The 17,417-nt window shown below is 42.7% G+C and overlaps 1 protein-coding gene and 1 long non-coding RNA gene across 3 annotated transcripts in view; both read right to left on the bottom strand.

Annotated features, from left to right (window-relative positions):
* Window positions 1–15,834, bottom strand: part of PLPP3 (phospholipid phosphatase 3) — an 89,624-nt gene extending 73,790 nt beyond the window's left edge. The window contains exon 1 of one of the 2 annotated variants that reach the window (XM_045166150.1): window positions 15,123–15,834. In XM_045166150.1, coding sequence (XP_045022085.1) covers window positions 15,123–15,261 — 139 coding nt within the window. In that variant the 5' untranslated portion in view covers window positions 15,262–15,834. The remainder of the gene's footprint in view (window positions 1–15,122) is intronic. The other variant, XM_006050675.4, reaches the window with a different exon arrangement.
* On the bottom strand, window positions 8,669–14,768 carry LOC123465907. The gene is made up of 2 exons (XR_006641220.1): window positions 10,822–14,768; window positions 8,669–10,732 (listed from the first exon to the last, which is right to left on the bottom strand). It is a non-coding gene; the product is annotated as an uncharacterized LOC123465907 (long non-coding RNA).
* Window positions 15,835–17,417: the final 1,583 nt, after the last annotated feature.

The following is a 17,417-nucleotide window of genomic DNA, read 5'->3' as shown; positions in this document are numbered from 1 at the left end:
TATTATTAATTAATAATAAATGTTTGGATTTCACAGCTGAGGCCAACACAGCTACAAACAACCAATTTAAAGCAAAATTATAATGAAAGGTTCTTCAACTCCATCAGTTGGCCTTTGGAAAATTAAACCTAAATCAAGAGGGCTTATTTTCCCCTGAGATTGAAAGCTCTGTATTTTGAATGCTTTGACCCAAGAAGTATACTTTAATTTCCCAGCCAGCCCCAGAGAAGTCTGCATTCACACCATGCCTACAGCACAGACCATCCAAAGAGTGGGACCATCATCCCTCCTTCTGTGTCATTGGAGCCACTATCTCTAAACAGATTTAAATGAGAAGCCTGCTAAACAAAAGATTCCAGTCCAGTAGCCTTCCTATTTTGGGGGGAAACTTCTGAGACCTCTGGGGCTTCCCTGGTGGCTCAGATGGTAAAGAATCCGCTTGCGATACAGGAGGCCTGGGTTCGATCCCTGGGTTGGGAAGATCCCCTGGAGAAGGGCATAGCAACCCACTCCAGTATTCTTGCCTAGAGAATCCCATGGACAGAGAAGCCTGGTGGGCTACAGTCCATAGGGTCAAAGAGTCAGACATGACTGAAGAGACTTAGCACGTTCCAGTGGGTCCCTGAAACTGTGGACAGTACTGAATAATATAAGTACTAAGAATTTTCCTGTATGTACATACCCTTGCTATGAGAAAGTTTTAATTTATAAATTTTGCACAGGAAGAAATCAAAAACAATCACAAAGAATAAAATGGAACAATTATGATAATATACTACAATAAAAGTTATGTGAATGTGGTCTCTCTCTTTCAAAATATTTGCTTGTACTGTAGCCACCCTTTTTCTTGCAATGATGTAAGATGATACAATACCTACATGATAAGATAAAGTTCGATACAGTATTAAGCTACTATTGACCTTCTGATCTTACGTCAGGAGCAGGACCATCTGCATCGGGTGATTGTGGATCATCAAGACATAACAACATGGGTGGCTGGAGGTCAGTAGCAGCCCATGTTGACAGCTGGGGGTCCTGGTGAGGGATTTGATCACACTACTCAAACTGTGTGCAAGTTGAAACTTTTGAGTTATTTCTGGAATTTTCCACTTAATATTTTCAGAACAAGGGTAACCGAAAACATGGAAAAGGAAACAGCAGATTAAGGGAGGACTACCTTTGGAAATATTTTAAAATCTTAGCCTGCCAGAAGTTCCTCCTTTAGGTAGCAATACAAGCGGCTGCTTCAAAAGAAGACACTAGGCATTTAATCAGTGTCCACTATCCACAGAGCTGCCTGTCCATTCTAGAATGTTCAACATTTTCACCACCAAAGATCCCTTGCCGTTTTTCCATGACTCTCTATGACATCTTTATTTACCAGGTAAACTACATGTAAGTCATTTGTCTGCTTCTGTTAATCAAATCACGGGAAGTGCCAATCACATCTCCTAATGAGTGGAAATAACCAGCAAGACCAGAGTGATCTGCCAGGTGTCATTCCACACTCAAATCACAAGCACAGAAAGCCAGCGCTTTGACCAGTCCGGGCAGAGGCCGATGCTCTCAGTTAACCTAGGCAAGTTAATCATTGAAAAATGAACAGTACATGTTAGATATTTCTGAAGTCCTGCAAAGCGCACAAGATGCCCGGTGATTGCCCTAGTAGACCTTGATGGGCCCAGAGAACCCAGGGTAAGGATCACAAGACTAATTCATTTTGGACAAGTCTTCATGTGTTACTGACGTGAAAGTTGGCAGGGAACAGTGCAGAAAACTTGAGCTTCAGAAATAGAACAAAAGCAGGAGAGCCTATTGTTTAAGAATGGCCTCATGAGATGGACTTCTCAGGTCTGACCCCAACTCAAACTCACTTGCTCGTAACTTTCGTTAAGTTCTTTCTAATATCTCTGAATCTCAATTCTGTGAATGCAGATAATAGTAACAAAGACTTCATAGGCATATTGCGAGGATTAAACAAGAGAATGCCTGCGCCCTGTATAGCCCGGTGAGAGGCACATACTTGTACTCGGTAAATGTTGGCAACTGTCATTATTTAGTCAAGCTTGAGTCCAAACCCCAGACCTAACACGTATTAGTTGTGTGAACTTGGGCAAATCATTTACCCTCTCTGAGTTGCAAAACCAGTTATTGACATCTACCTTATTCTGTGATTGAAAAGATAAGTGAAATATCATCTAAAGTCCCTAATATTCAAGGTTGAGTGTCTTTTCCTCACCCTCTTAAATTGTATGTGGTCTAATTTTTCAATAACTTATAGCTTAATCTGCACCGTAATTTTCAGTTCCAACCAATTTCTAAAGATTTGTCCTTGTGTCTTATACTCTAATATCACCCAGTGTCCAGCACATAAATCTAAAAGATGGACCGTAATTTTAGTTTCTGAGAGGCAATCACGTATACAGCTGTCTCTCCAGTGGGGAAAGGATGGGAAAAAAGAAATCAGTCTTATCAGGACCTACAGTTCTATTTCATGGTCTTAAAAATATCATAAAGCAAATCCAAGGAATACATAGATTTCAATATTTGTACTTTTAACTATTTTCAGGGTACTCTGAAGATCCAAGGCTGCTTTTCATTTTACTGAAGCAGGAATCTGCTTGTCACACTCTAGTTTCTGGAAGTATGTTACTCAGCAGGTGAGTGGGTCTAGCTGACGACCCAGCTATTCCTCAAGCAGTTTTATTATTCTCCATTCACTCATCTTAAACCCAGTGACACTGCTAAACTGGTTGAAAATTTTCTTTGTGAAAAATTCTCTGACAAACAAAGCAACACTATAGTGTTTTCATAAATATGTTAATTCCAAAAGTCTTCAGTAAAATGTTTGCATTTTTTCCATATATATCTTAATTAATTTTAAGACACCTCTATTGATAAAATGGTACAGCCACTATGGAAAACAGTTTGGCAGTTCCTCAGAAAGTTAAACATAGAGTTACCATATCATCCAGCATATCTATTCCCAGGTAAATATACCCATGAGTATTGAAATTCTGTGTCTATACAAAAATCTGTATATGAACATTTATAACAGCACTATTCATAAGAGCCAAAAAGGGTAAATGACCCAATGCTCTAGCAACCAATAGATGTATAAACCAAATGTGGTATGTCCATATAATGGAATATTACTTGGCAATAAAAGTAGATGAAGTACTGATACATGCTGAACATACATGCTACTATATGGATGAACCTTGAAAATATTATGCTGCTGCTGCTAAGTCACTTCAGTCGTGTCCGACTCTGTGCGACCCCATAGAGGGCAGCCCACCAGGCTCCCCCGTCCCTGGGATTCTCCAGGCAAGAACACTGGAGTGGGTTGCCATTTCCTTCTCCAGTGCAGGAAAGTGAAAAGTGAAAGTGAAGTCGCTCAGTCGTGTCCGACTCTTAGTGACCCCATGGACTGCAGTCTACCAGGCTCCCCCGTCCATGGGATTTTCCAGGCAAGAGTACTGGAGTGGGGTGCCATTGCCTTCTCCTATTATGCTGAGTGAAAGGCAAAGAAATAGAAAGTTGATCAGCAGTTGCTATGGGATGGGGAAGGAAGAGGGTAAATGTGGGATGACAGCTAACAGGTACATTTTTGTTTCTTGTTGCAGTGATAAAAAAAAATTTTTTTCTAAAATTTATTATGGTAATGGTTGCTTAACTCTGTGAATATATACTAAAAACCAGTGAATTGAACACTTTAAATGAATTAATGTTATGGTATATAAATTGGGTCTCAGTAAAACTTTTAAAAATACCATATAACCCATGGAAAACTGTTTCCCTAAACCAAGAGGATTTCTAATGGCTCATTTATTTTAAGGGGCATTTGAGAAATTTAAAGATTCCAGAGCAAATAAATAAATAAAATTAAAAAATATATATATATATATAACTTATAGCCTCATCTTTTTAATAAGATTATGAATATAAAGAAGTATTTACTAATCCTATTATAATAGGGGCTTCGTAAGTCTTCTACAAACACTGCATTTAAAATGTCTGTGGAGGGAGGGGCATTACCATGGTTCAGAGGCTCCCAACCAGGAGATCAGGAACCCCACCACCATCCTCCCATCCCCTCCACATTACCCCTCCCCAATTTCCTTTAGTCTTCTTCACCCATCCTTCTCCTCTCTGTCCCCAGTAACTCAGATTCATCTGTCTCTCAATTGATCTTCCTCCTCTGCCTGCAGTTTCCCTCTCCTCAAATCCAAAGATCTCAAACAAAAATCAGAGTAGATTTACCTCCTCTTAAAAATTGTTCATGAATATGTTAATTCCAAAGGTTGCCTGTAAAACTTTTGCAATTTTTTTTTCCTTACACATTTTAACTAACCTTACAACACTTCTGAAATGATGCAGCTGCTATGGAAAAGCAGTTTGGCAGGTCCTTAAAAAGTTAAACATGGAGTTACCCTATGACCCAGATCCTAGGTACATACTGAATCTGGTTTCTATATGAAATATTCCACAATAAAAAGAAAAATGAAAACAAAAATACAACTTCATTCGCTGGTGCTCCAAAATAAAGTTCAAGTCCTTTAGCAGCCTGCCATTTATAACTCTTCTTTTTAATCTGGCTCCTAATCATCTCTCCAGCCTCATCCCCAACATCTTCTATCCCCCCAACTCAGTGCAAATACACACCACTTACATTCCATCCTGCAACCACTCACCTTCCCAAACATGTTCCTGTTTCCAAGTCTCAGCATCTGTTGCTTCCCCTGCTACTCTCTCCCACTCTATATGTACTATGTACTCAGTCACTCAGCTGTGTCCAATTCTGCAACCCCATGGACTATAGCCCACCAGGCTCCTCCGTCCATGGGATTTTCCAGGCAAAAATACTGGAGTGGGTTGCCATTTCCTTCTCTACTCTGTATAATGTGGGCTATTATTTCTCTAGCAAAACCCAGCTCCATGCCCTCAGGCAAATTCATTGCTTTTCCTTGTGCAACTATAGCCCCTCCCTTACCACTCCCAAGTCAGTGGGACTAAATGTGTGAAATTATTAAAAAGTCTGTAACCATTTCCAATCTGGGAATTTTTGAAGTGCAAGGAACCCTACCACCCGACCCAAACCGAGGGGAAGAAGGGACTGAGGGGGGTTACACATAGTGGATGCTCAGGAAACAACTGCAGAAGATAAGACATACTTGAAAGGCATATACATAAAAATTAAATAGATTCTCTAGAAATTATACAGATTGATGCCACAAACTAATTTGGAGGCCAGATATAAAGAAACCATCAATGAGAACAGCTTCCTTCATGTCAATAATCATGTGTATTATGTGCTTTAAAGACACATAAACAGGAACCAAAGCATACTGCTTATTATGACAAGGCGCTTACACTGATTTGCATTTCTCTGCAAAACTCTCTAGGCATATAATTTTGTTAATTTGTGACAAACCTCAAAAACACACTTCCCACCAATACTCTGATTGCAATGTATAGTTTAAAAGCACACAGAAATCATCAAGTTCCTTTCATAAGTCGCCAGTTGGATCTTATGTGTGTTGTTTGGTTCAGTTTGTTTTAAATTTGGGAATTTTAATGCAGATCATCATTTATAATTTAACTTGGACTTAAGGGAAGAATAGTTTCACAAGGATATCAGACAAACTGACCTAGCCTTCTTTTGAATGTGGGGACCACCAACTCATGCATGACCTTGAGGAAATTACTTCATCTGAGACTCAGTTTCCTCCTCAGTCAAAAGCAAACACTTTGAAAACATTGGCTTCTCTTTCTCCTTTCCTGAGACAGGTCATTTGAAAAAGACGGTGCCTGTTCAAGTTCAAATCAGTCAGCAGTGATCTTTGGTAATAAGCACTTTCTAGAACAAGGGCCAGTTTGAAGAAAAGTGATATATGAAAAAAAATTGCCTAGTCCTTCAAATCTGCACCACGTGTCTCTAGCCTCACTCAGCTATCATCCTCTGATTTGGATTAAAAGTTAAACCTGTTTGTCTTGTTCCTCTTTTAATTGACCCAGGCAAGAGAAAAATGAGAATAGAGCTCTCTGGAGCACTACCTCATATATGATATCAAGTTTCAAACTGACAAGGACACACCAGAAAAGAAAAATGGTAAAAAGGCACTGGTTCTAGGCCCTGCTCCTTCGTCACTGGACAACTACTAACCAGTCCCGGCCTCCATGTCTTCCTACGTGAAGAGCACTGACTAGGACGTGGTGGCAATGACAATAGCAGCTGGCGAGCGCCCAGCGCCATGCACTAAACCAGGCATCACCTCGCAGCTCCACAGTGCGTGCTATCCCATTTCACAGGTGAGAAGACAGAGACCTCAGAGACGTCACAACGTGCCCAAGGGTGTACAGCTTATAACCGCAAGCAAACTCCCACCTCTCTGTCTCCAAAGCCTGTGCTTCCTCCTCAGATCTCCTACCTGTCCCCTGTTCAAAGAGGCCTATTTTTCTGACTGAGATAGAAAAATGATCTCAGTATTGTTGATAATGAAATCCTCAAGGTACTTTCAAATGCTAAAGTGTCCACAAATCTAGGCACTGAAAAATTGCTCTGATGGAATTTTCTTTATGTCCAGAGAGGCTTGTCAGCACACACCAAGCTGTTGCGCAGCTATCTCTATATAACTCTGTGCCTTTTACTGCCTGATATGATCCTTGCATTAAGACTCATATTTGTGTCCTATATTGGGACTTCCCTAGTGGTCCAGTGATTACAACTTTGCCTCCCATTGCAGAGGGTACAGGTTCAATCCTTGGTTGGGGAGATAAGATCCCACATGCCTTCCAGTCCAAGAACTAAGACATAAAATAGAAGCTATATTGGGCCTACAGAACACATTTGTACATATGTGGACCCAATAAAATGGACATAAATGAAATGGAATGGAATAGAAAGAGGGAGCCTTCATGGCATAAACTGCGTGGGAAAGTGGGCAGCAAGGTAAGCTGACAAGAGTTCTGGAAAATTTAGTGACTCCTTACTAGCTGGGTGCTCTTGTTCAAGTTACTTAACCTCTCTGAACTACAGTTTCCTCCTCTCTAAATGGATCTAAAATCTATAGCACATGGTTGGCATACAATAAATACAATCATTCTCACAGTTATTCCCTTCCTCGAGAGACACGGAGAATGCCCTGGATGACAAGCATTTCGATTATCTTCAAACATGGCTGCTCTTTTTAGTTAGATTTTTTTCCCCTGGGCTTTCGAAAGACACATAAAAGAGCTGACCCTAAAGCAGGCCCTTTGTCCAAACTTCCTCCCAGCCTTCCTAAGGTGTATCTGTCTTTCCCTTAAAGTGATATGGCCATGTCACTTCCAGAGGAGAAGAAAGTAACCACCAAAGGCTCTTGAGGTTCCCACACACTGACTTTCCCCAAAACTGCCACTGCTCTCCTCTGGCTAATGGAAAACATTTGTATTCCCTGTCTGGCTTTTTCTTAGACTCTCTTCACAATTGTTTCCCCTGATACATTTCAGGCAACTTCGCAACCAAAACATTAAAGAAGATTTCATAGAACCATTGAGGAGTAAGAACAGTGGGAAGGAAAGGAAAATTCTATTACTATGAATAATAATAGCTACATACTACCCAATAATGACTTAGTGCTTTTAAACTTTTCCAAGTAGTTTCAGCTTTATGATATCATCCACGCTGTACCATACATGAGTGTCATGAGGTTTGCTTTTGTATTTTACAGGTGAGGAAACTGAGGCCTGAAAGATTAAACAGTTTTTGCCCAAGTCACATGTGAGAGGACATTCTGTCAGGATTTGAACCCAGCTCTGGGTGAATCCAAAGCTTGTACTGTTCCTCCAGTACTCTGCCAAGCTAACTTTGATTTTTTTAAAGGCTCTCTTTAGAAATCTAAATCATTCATTTTACTTTTTACTCACACACAATAAACTTCAATATCTCAAAAGAAAATATTTATAGAGTTTACACTTCATTTATCCAAAGTGGTTACTTGGCCTTCAATAAGTACACTACAGAGAACTCAGCTTAAGTAAAAATCCCAGATTCTCAGCAACTAGGAGACACCACCAAGCCCTGGATGGGAAAGATTCCCTGGAGCAGGAAATGGCAACCCACTCCAGTATCCTTGCTGGGGAATCCCATGGGCAGAGGAGCCTGGTGGGCTGCAGTCCATAGGGTTGCACAGAGTTGGACACTTTCACATTCACCAAGTCCTTGCACTAAAAATCACAGGCGACTTTCAGGCAAGCACCCCATGGTAATTTTTCCTTTTGAAAGAATTCTAAAAGTCTTGAATATCTTTTTCTTAATTTAATTGGAGTTTAGTTGGTTTGCAATATTGTGCTAGTTTCAGGTATACAGCAAAGAGATTCAGCTATACATATACTCATATTCATTTTTTAGATTATTTTCTTATATAGGTTATCACAGAATATTGAGTAGAGTTTCCTGTGCTGTATAGTAGGTCCTTGTTGGTTATCTGTCTTACATATTATAGTGTATGTATAGGCTCATCCCAAGCTCCTGATTTGCCCCGCCTTCTGCTGCCCGGACTTTCCCCCTTTGGTAACCATAAGTTTGTTTTCAACATCTGCAAGTCTGTTTCTGTTTTGTCAAGTTCACTTGTATCATTTTTTTTTTAATTAGATTCCACATATGAGAGATATCATATGTTATTTGTCTTTGACTCACTTCACTTAGGATGGTCATCTCTAGGTGTCTTAAACATTTTTATTGGAAAAGACAGGTGTACTGACCACAAACAGAAAAAAAAAAAAAAATACAGACAACCTAACAATTTAAAAAGTGCCAGAACATTTAATCCTTCTCTATAAACCAATAGCTTTTTCTCAATCGCCATTAAGACACTAGCTATTAAACAACACAGTGATTCTCAAATTTAGCCTGATAAGAATCACTAGAAGCTTTTATGAAACACAGAATCCTAGGCCGTGGTCCAGAGCATACTGAATTTGAATCTTCTGGAAAGAAGCCTGAGAATCTGTATTTCACACCAGACAGGTGTTCTTATTAGCTGAGGTTATGAAGTACTGATATAGCAGGAATCCTGAAAGTTATCACTCCCCAAATAATGTGTACCATGTTAAACTGACACTCAGGGTAGCAAGTCTCCATTAATAAAACTTTTTAAACTGGGAAGTAGCCCCAGGGGGTTGGCATTATTAACATCATGCTATGCACAGCAGGGCTTGCCAGCCCAAACAACTGCACAGGAAGTGGAAAAGAAAGAATGTCAAATTGACAGGAAATCAATAGCACTAAACGTGGAAGAGGCCACCAACCCTGACTTCAACAGTCTCCCACAAAGGCAGCTATACCCCTATGGCATATATCAAGTACAAGAGAAAGGGATGAAAGAGCTAAGGGGGCGGGGGGGGGAACTAGCCAATCCAAACAATGAAGAAATAAACGTTTTCAACTGGCCTGGAGGAGTCAGCAGGGCTTACCTACGAAATGGAGGCTCCCTTCTCGTTTCTATCAGTTCAGGATGCTTCTTGGCTGGAAGGTTCACTAGTTATTAAGTGAAAATCTATTTCTAAATTCTTTGGTTCATGTGGTAGATTAAGTTATCAAAGTCTGCTGCATTATTAAAAATACATACTTAGTGACTCTAATAGCAGAGTTTAAAAAAAAAATAGAAGGGAAAACCCATTGGGCTTGCTTCCTTCTTCACCTGTAATTCCTATAAATTTTAGGAAGCAGGTGAAAGGACACATCTGGCCAGGAAAAAATCTAGCCAGGTTCTCAGCATATTGGATGAACTCTAAGAAAAGACAATGCTCTTTATCCCTCCAGAATGAACCCCAATTCAAGCTAATTGTCAGCAATACTTCTGTGACACAAAAACATAAAAATTTAACTGTTGATAAATAATCTATGAGAAGCAATTTCTGGATTTCTACACCAGTTATCTATCAGCACAGATTCATAAAATCGTTAGTGCTAGAAGGGGTTTGAGAGATGATCTAATCCCTTTCCTTTGTGATCATAATCAAGAAATCAGGCCCACAAAATTTAAGGGAATGTTCTCAAAGTCACACAGCGACACAGTAGCACAAGACCAGAGCTCCTATTCCTAGGCCCTTACTCTTGTGACTTCCTGAGCTAATATACAACCAAGAGCTAAGCAGAGCACAAGTGTCAGGTACCAGGCAGACATTCCATAAATCCAAGCTTCATTCCTCTCTACTAGAAATCCATCCTGGAAAGTCACAAGGCAGCTCGTGACATTAGACACCATCCCGCCCAACCAGCCATTTCGCTGTTGGAAAAAACTGAGACCCATTAAAAACTAACTTGCCACAACCACACAACTAGCTGCTGGCTCTGGCCACCCTGGAACCTGAACTTCTGGCTCCAAGTCTCCCATCCTCTTCACTACATCACATTGCCTCCCTCTCACTATTAAAAGTGAAGAGTTTAATAATAATACATGATAATTTTATTTATCCCATAGACTGAACCAGTTCTAGAATTTTGTTTCAGCCATTTAACTGCAAATCAAGAAGTGTCCAAAAACATTCTAGAACCACTAAGTTATTAGCATAGTTGCTGACTATCCAAATTCTCTATTTTTACCCATTTGAGTTTCTTTTTCTTTGCCTCACTAACCGTGTTTCCTGGTAAGGAATGGCACAGAAGCCAAGCCTTTCAAACCAAATCTGCCTGAGCACCTGCCCCTTCAAACATCTCCCACCCCCACCATAAACTCAGTTACCCCACCTTCTAGTATCCAAAGTCAAAGGAGGAACAGTCTTCACACCTGTTCCTTCAAAAATCTCCCACCCCCACCATAAACTCAGTTACCCCACCTTCTAGTATCCAAAGTCAAAGGAGGAACAGTCTTCAAACTACTGCATAACTGCACTCATTTCCCATGCTAGCAAAGTAATGCTCAAAATTCTGAACAAAGAACCTTCTCTAAAGCATGATCAGAATATACTGTGAAGATGGGATGGCTCAAAATAGTGCTAAATTTTAGGGGTTGCCTTCTCAGCTAAAATTTAGATCAACAATGAATGAAAATCATCTGTCTTCAACCTGCTAGGCCAGTGTGAACTTCTCCTTTTGGACGTGGATGCTTTGTGGTCTTTGCTATAATATTGTTACTGAGTTTTTGTTTCATGGTCTCATCTACCTATGATTCTGAGACACAGCATATAAACATAGCCACAAAAGCTTCATATAGGGGTCTGGGTTATAAATCCTTTGCATTTGCCCAAGTATTGAGAGATGACAAATAATTTTCACATCCAATATTTCCTCTGATGCTCATGGCAATGTAATGGAGCAGCTACTCTGATCACCATCTCACAGATGGGCTCACTGACCTCAGAGGATGAAGGCCCTTGAACAGAGCCCTTGACAAGAAGCTAGACTGTCTAACTCTGCCCACCTATCAAAATGCACGGGCTGGGAGGAGGCAGTCAGTAAATACCTGGGGAGAGAGACGGGGAAGAGATGAGATGAAGCAGAGAAGCTCCACATAGATTTACCAAATTTGCACATTTGCACAACAGTTATGCACTGCTGTTTGTGCTTTCTTTGGAACCACTGTCTCATAGGGTAAAAAAGCACCCTCAAAATTTGGGAATTACTCAGTGTTAGAAGCCCCAAATCAAAGCAATGCCTTAGGGCAACGAGACCATATCATTGACCAGAAGAGCCAAACCACCTTTATCCATCTGTTTCATTGCTAATAATGAGCTGGAAAATGTGGAGGGGCAGCATGTGTGTGTGTCAGTTGCCCAGTGTGTCCAGCTTTTTGCAACCCCATAGACTGTAGCTCACCAGGCTCCTTCTGTCCATGAGATTTCCCACTCAAGAATACTGGAGTGGGTTGACATTTTCTTCTCCAGGGGCTCTTCCCAACCCAGGGATCGAACCCTGGTCTCCTGCATTGCAGGCAGATTCTTTACCAACTGAATCACCAGAGAAATCCTGGCTTTCTGCCAACAGAGCTTTAAACTTTTTCTAATAATCTGAGTTTTAGGATTCTTCTGATGAGGGAAGGGGGATGGACTCCAGTCATGCCCGCTGAAGATTAGGGATCAACTCAAATTTACTTGTGTGAATCTCAGTTTTCTCATCTATAAAATGGAGATAGTCTCTTCATCAGTTGCAGTGAAAAGTACATAAACTAATTTACTTGACAAAGACTCTAATAGAGCTTAGATAGAAAAGATGCTCCTTCCTCCTTGCACGGGAATTGTCTCTGCTGCTCTCTTGCAACCTGGTACAGCAAAAGCATTGTATTAAAAAAACAGAAGGCCATCCACATTATGCAACCAAAAGAAAAACAAAATCGATTTCAGAAAAACTACTATGCAAAGATTCATAACCATTTTTATAAGCAATGATTGGCAAAGATAGCTATTTTCTGAGATATAAACTCCCACAGGTGATTCTCTGACACCCGATTCCTTTCACCCTCAAAGGCGAGTGGACTTCTATTGTTTCACCAAGAATTTTACATTCCAAAAAGGTAACAACACGTATATTGCACATTGCCTCTTATTTTTTTCCAGACACAAGGAGAGGAATCTTGGTGTATATTCCTGTGAGAGAATAAACAGAAAACTGTGTATTTTGTCATGTATTAGGGCTTTGTAATCCAGACCACATGATCAATAGACTATATAAAAATTAAATCATGACTGACAGTCCCAGGCAAAAAGTGAACCAAGTAGAAACATTTTTTTAGGACTGTGATGTGTGGAATATTAAAATCACATGTTGTGTTAATAATTTTCTTTTGGAAGTCAAAGGGAGTTCTCCTGCATAAATTTCTCAAGTAAATGTTTACCTTGCAGTGTTTCCTATTATAGGAGGTCAAGACGCATCAAATTAGTGATATTGTGGTTTGGTCTATGCACAGGGGAGACACTTTTTAAATGACTTGGTTGACATGATGTTAATGGCAAGGCATATACCCTTAAAACAGAGAGCTGTGTGATTCTTATGGTAAAATAAAAGATCCTATTATAAACATTTTTTACAGTAAACAAAACCATTTGCTGGAACAGGCCAAGAGTAAATAAGCTTAATAAACAGCTAGGTATAGAATATTAGCTTTGGAAGGGACATAGGGAGATTCAGGACAGATGAAGAGCTGAAATGCACAACTGTACACCTTACTCACACTTTCAATGCACAACAGTATCTTGGGATTTGTGTGTCCCTGGCTAAACTATAGCTGATAGGTGTGTCTTAAATTCCTTCACACTTTTTCCTTTGATAAGACACACCATCTCTTGGGATTGCCTTCTGAAATCAGAGTGGAAAGCAGAAGGAAGGGTAACAAAACTGTCAGAGCTCTGCTTCCCTAACCACCAAGTTGGAGATAGGAGGGTACATGGCAACAGACAGTCTAGAAAGAGTTCACCCTTCCACCAACAAACCGCACCAGTAAAGACTGGAAGCCCAGATAAGTTTACAGCAAACAGGGCTTCAGTGTGTTTCTGGGTTCCTGGTACTCCCCCAGGACCAGGGAGGATCTCTTAAAAATTCAATAGCTTGGCAAGAAGACTTTAAGCACTAATCTCCCCACTGTGCATAAGTCGGTTGCCTTCAGGAAGGTGGGCCCCCCAGTGACAATTCCTTTACATAACATCTTAATGTTGAATTTATATGAAGAGGTGAGAATGGGATTTGCTACCTGAACTGCAGGCACCTTTCTTCCCTTCCACAGAGCACAACTGACCTTCAGCTGTCTCCGTGTACCTAAAGGAGGCCATTGTTCCATTTAAACTCCAAGAGTCTCTTCTTTCTTCGACTCTGAAAATTCACTATGGACAGTCAAGCCAAGGACAGATGGACCTCAGTAAGGACCCTGCTAAAGAGTCATGAACACAGGGACCTGGTACTCCAGCCCAAGAAGTCTCTGGTTTGCACACTCTGCGTGCACAAATCCAATTCAAAGGGGACTTGAACCTCCTGTGCAGGAGTTCTATTTTAAGGGAATGAAATTGGGAACACAGATGTTTCTTCAGTTAGCAGAGTTGGCAGAACAGCCCCTGGACCAAATCCGAGTTCTTAATGCAGGAAGGGGCCTCAGAGAGCAACTAGTTCAACCCACTCACTCAATTGATAAGGAAACTGAGGCCAAAGAGGCAGTTAGGTGGCACACTCAGCAAGTGGCAGAGTGGCCCTGTTCCGATGACAAGTCCTGCACGCTTTCCACTTCACCATGATTCGCTTAAAAAAAAATCTAAGCTGACTTCAACCTTGGAACTCCTGTAGATTCGTGTCAATAGCCACCCCTCGCCCCGGGGGCAGTTCATAAATCCTCCTGACCGTCCCACCCCACGCCCTATACTCCTTCTAGCTGTGACTTCCAAACAATTTGGAAAACAGAAGCAAGCTACTGCCTCAACTTTTCGGGAGTACAATTAATGCTGGTCCCAATGCAGGACGGTGGCTAGTTTTCCAGTGCCTCAGTTTCCTCACTGGTGAAATGGACCTCCTCGCTCGTACTGCACCGAGTCACGGAGAGGGCCAGTCAAAACTAACACCTGGTACACAGTAGGCGCTTTAAAAGTGACTGCTGGGTCGGCACCACGCATCAAGCCCCTCGAGAGCACCCTCCCAACCCCTGGGGGGCGTGCAGGAGAGCAGCAAGTGAAAAGGCCTGGGCAGGCTCAGCGGAAGGGCTGAATGTTTACATTCGGCCGGGAGAAGGTAGCGCTCTCCAGGCGGGAGCCCGGCGCTCCAGGAGATCCATCTTACTTGGATGGATGTCCAACCAGCTCTACGCCGGCTCCCGGTCCCGGTTCCATCGACTTTCCCTTTCCTAACGGGACGAGCCCACTCTTTTCGTGGGATTCTGCCCGGGCTTCTAACTGCAGCTCGGCTTTTAGGATTCGGTGTCCAAGTGGCCCGCGAAAGCCTACAGCGCTCCCGACACTTCTTTACAGGCCGGGGAGGCGGCGGGAACCGAGAGGGCGGGGACCCCGGGGCCGAGAGCCGCGCGAAGGCTCCCCGAGAAGCCTGCAGGGGCCCCCGAGGCTGACTGCGCGGCACGGCCGGGAAACGCCGCCCCGCGCGCAGCCCGAGTCGGGCTGGGACGCGCGCCGGGCGCCGAGGGCCCGAGGGACAGTGGGGCCGGGCTCACCCATGAAGAGGCAGAAGAGGTCCAGGCAGATGAGCAGCACACGCTTGCTGCCTCCCTTCCTCGGGTTGTTGTTGAGCGCCGGGCTGCCGCCGTTCTTGCTCTCTGCGACGATCGCCTTGTCGTACTTGTAGTTTTGCATGGCGCTGGTCAAGACGCCCGGCGACAGCAACCACACACCCAGACGCCCGGGTCGCCTCCCGGCCGAGGCTGCTCGGGGCGCGGCGGGAGAGTGCGGCCCCACTGCCCGCTTCCAAAGGCAGGCGGTGGTGCTTTCTGCTCCCCCTGGGGCTCCTCTGCTTTTCCTGTCTCAACCCTGAATCGTTCGAAAGTCCAGGGTGAAAAGAGCCAACTTCTCGAGGGGAAAGTTCTGCAGCGCTGCGCTGCTTGCAACGCGAGCTGGCGTGTCTGTGCGCAAACCAGCGAGTGGGCAGCCCGGGCGCTCGGCCACCTTCCTCCGCGCCTGGTTGCTTAATGAATGGGAGCTGCGCGGAGCGGAGCTGAGCGGAGCCCAGCCACCCCCGAGCGCTGCCGCGACTCCAACTTTCCTCCTCCTCCTCTTTCTGCTGCTGCTGCTGCCGCCGCGGCTGCCGCTGTGATCACCAGGGTTTGTTTTCAGCACTTTTATTGCACGAGGTCCTTTTAAAAAAGAGAGAGGGAAAGAGAGGGACCTCCTTACTTGGCTCAGAAGGGATTCTGAAAGCACAGCCCCTTCCTTAAGCAGCCTAAGACGTAGGATAATTAAGGCCACATTTTCCCCCACCCCCTTACAAAAAAAAAAAAAAATCCTAAAAGGAAAAGTTACTCTCAAACCAGAGAATCCGGGAGCCCCTAGCGTTCAGAAACACTGAACTGTCACAAAAGGAGGGGGAAAAAAGTATAAAAAGAAACATTTTCTTGCTGGCCTTGGGTCAGGCAAAAGTTTAGGCTGTACAGCTCATGGCACGTTTGGGGCTTTCAAGTCTTTATTTTGATTTGAATCGTATTATCCCAAAAATATTCAAAGGAGAAAAAAAATCTTTTTTTATTGTTTTTAAGATCTTAACACCCAGCACCAGATAACTGGGGTAAAATCTGAGGGTGCGTGTGTGTATGTGTGCTCAACCGTGTCTGACGCTTTGTGACTGTATGGACCCATGGACTGGAGCCCGCCAGGCGCCTCGGTCCATGGAATTTTCCAGGCAAGAATACTGGAGTGGGTAGCCAGTTTCCTCCTGCAAGGGATCTTCCTGACCCAGGCATCAAACCCTCGTCTCCTGCATCTTCTGCATTGCAGGCAGGGAAGCCCAGGATTCCGAGGATAGGAACAGGAAAAGAACTGCAGGACGGACTGTGGAACTGGACCTGTGGTTTGAAATCCTGGCCTGGCCACTGCTCTGTACTTCGATTTCCCGATATGTCAACTGGAATTAATGTATTTCTCCAAAACAGAGGAATTGTGAAGACTTAAATAGCTAACCGCCCTCAGGGCCTAGAACAGCGCCAGGTATAGGTGTTAACTGTGATTTTTACTCCTGTTTCCAGGATGAAGGAATTCCAAGCCCTCCACTAGATCAACTGGCCCCCAACCTACCTGTACCACTATGTGGGGGTGGGGGGTAGTTTGGGGGTGATTTAATGCTTTGCCTTAGAGATTGTTATATGCTTTTAAATTATTTTTAATTTTACTTTTAAATTTATTTAATTTTTAATTTTATTTTAAAATGTACTTAATTCTTAATTTTTCTTCCAGGTAGAGTACAAACATTTCCAAGGCAAGGGCCTTTCCTTTTAACTTCTGTAGTGCCTATAGGAAAACTGGGCACACAGTACCGTAAATAGATATTCCTTCCAGATGTCTTTTTTTTGTACATCCAGAAATAGAAATATTGTAGCTTTTTTATACATTATATTGATCATGTTCTTTTTTATACTGACTTGTTATGGGGTTCAGTAACCTTATATCCAGCCACCACAAGCCACTTGCCTTATCTCCGATAGTCATTTCCCACTCCACACTCTGTCCTCCTTCTCCTTCTGCCTGTAATACACATCTATCCCTTCTCTAACTACCAAAATGCTTCTCTTGTTTTAGGGTCTGAAATGTCACCTTTTCTCTGAGCCCTTCCTTGACCCCTGGATAGAATTAACTTCCCCTTCAACACTTTACTCTTGTAGCATTTATCACCATCTGATTTGGTGCTATAGTTAGTAAAGACTAGTGCCCTCTGTAGATTATCAGCTCTGAAGCATCTCCCAGGTATCTTTCACAGTTTGGTGCCTACAGAACTAAGCTCAAGTCTAGATGGCATAGCAATC

The sequence above is a fragment of the Bubalus bubalis genome, chromosome 6 (genome assembly GCF_019923935.1).
Source record: "Bubalus bubalis isolate 160015118507 breed Murrah chromosome 6, NDDB_SH_1, whole genome shotgun sequence".
Taxonomy (NCBI): domain Eukaryota; kingdom Metazoa; phylum Chordata; class Mammalia; order Artiodactyla; family Bovidae; genus Bubalus; species Bubalus bubalis.
This window is presented reverse-complemented; position numbering and strand designations above follow the sequence as displayed.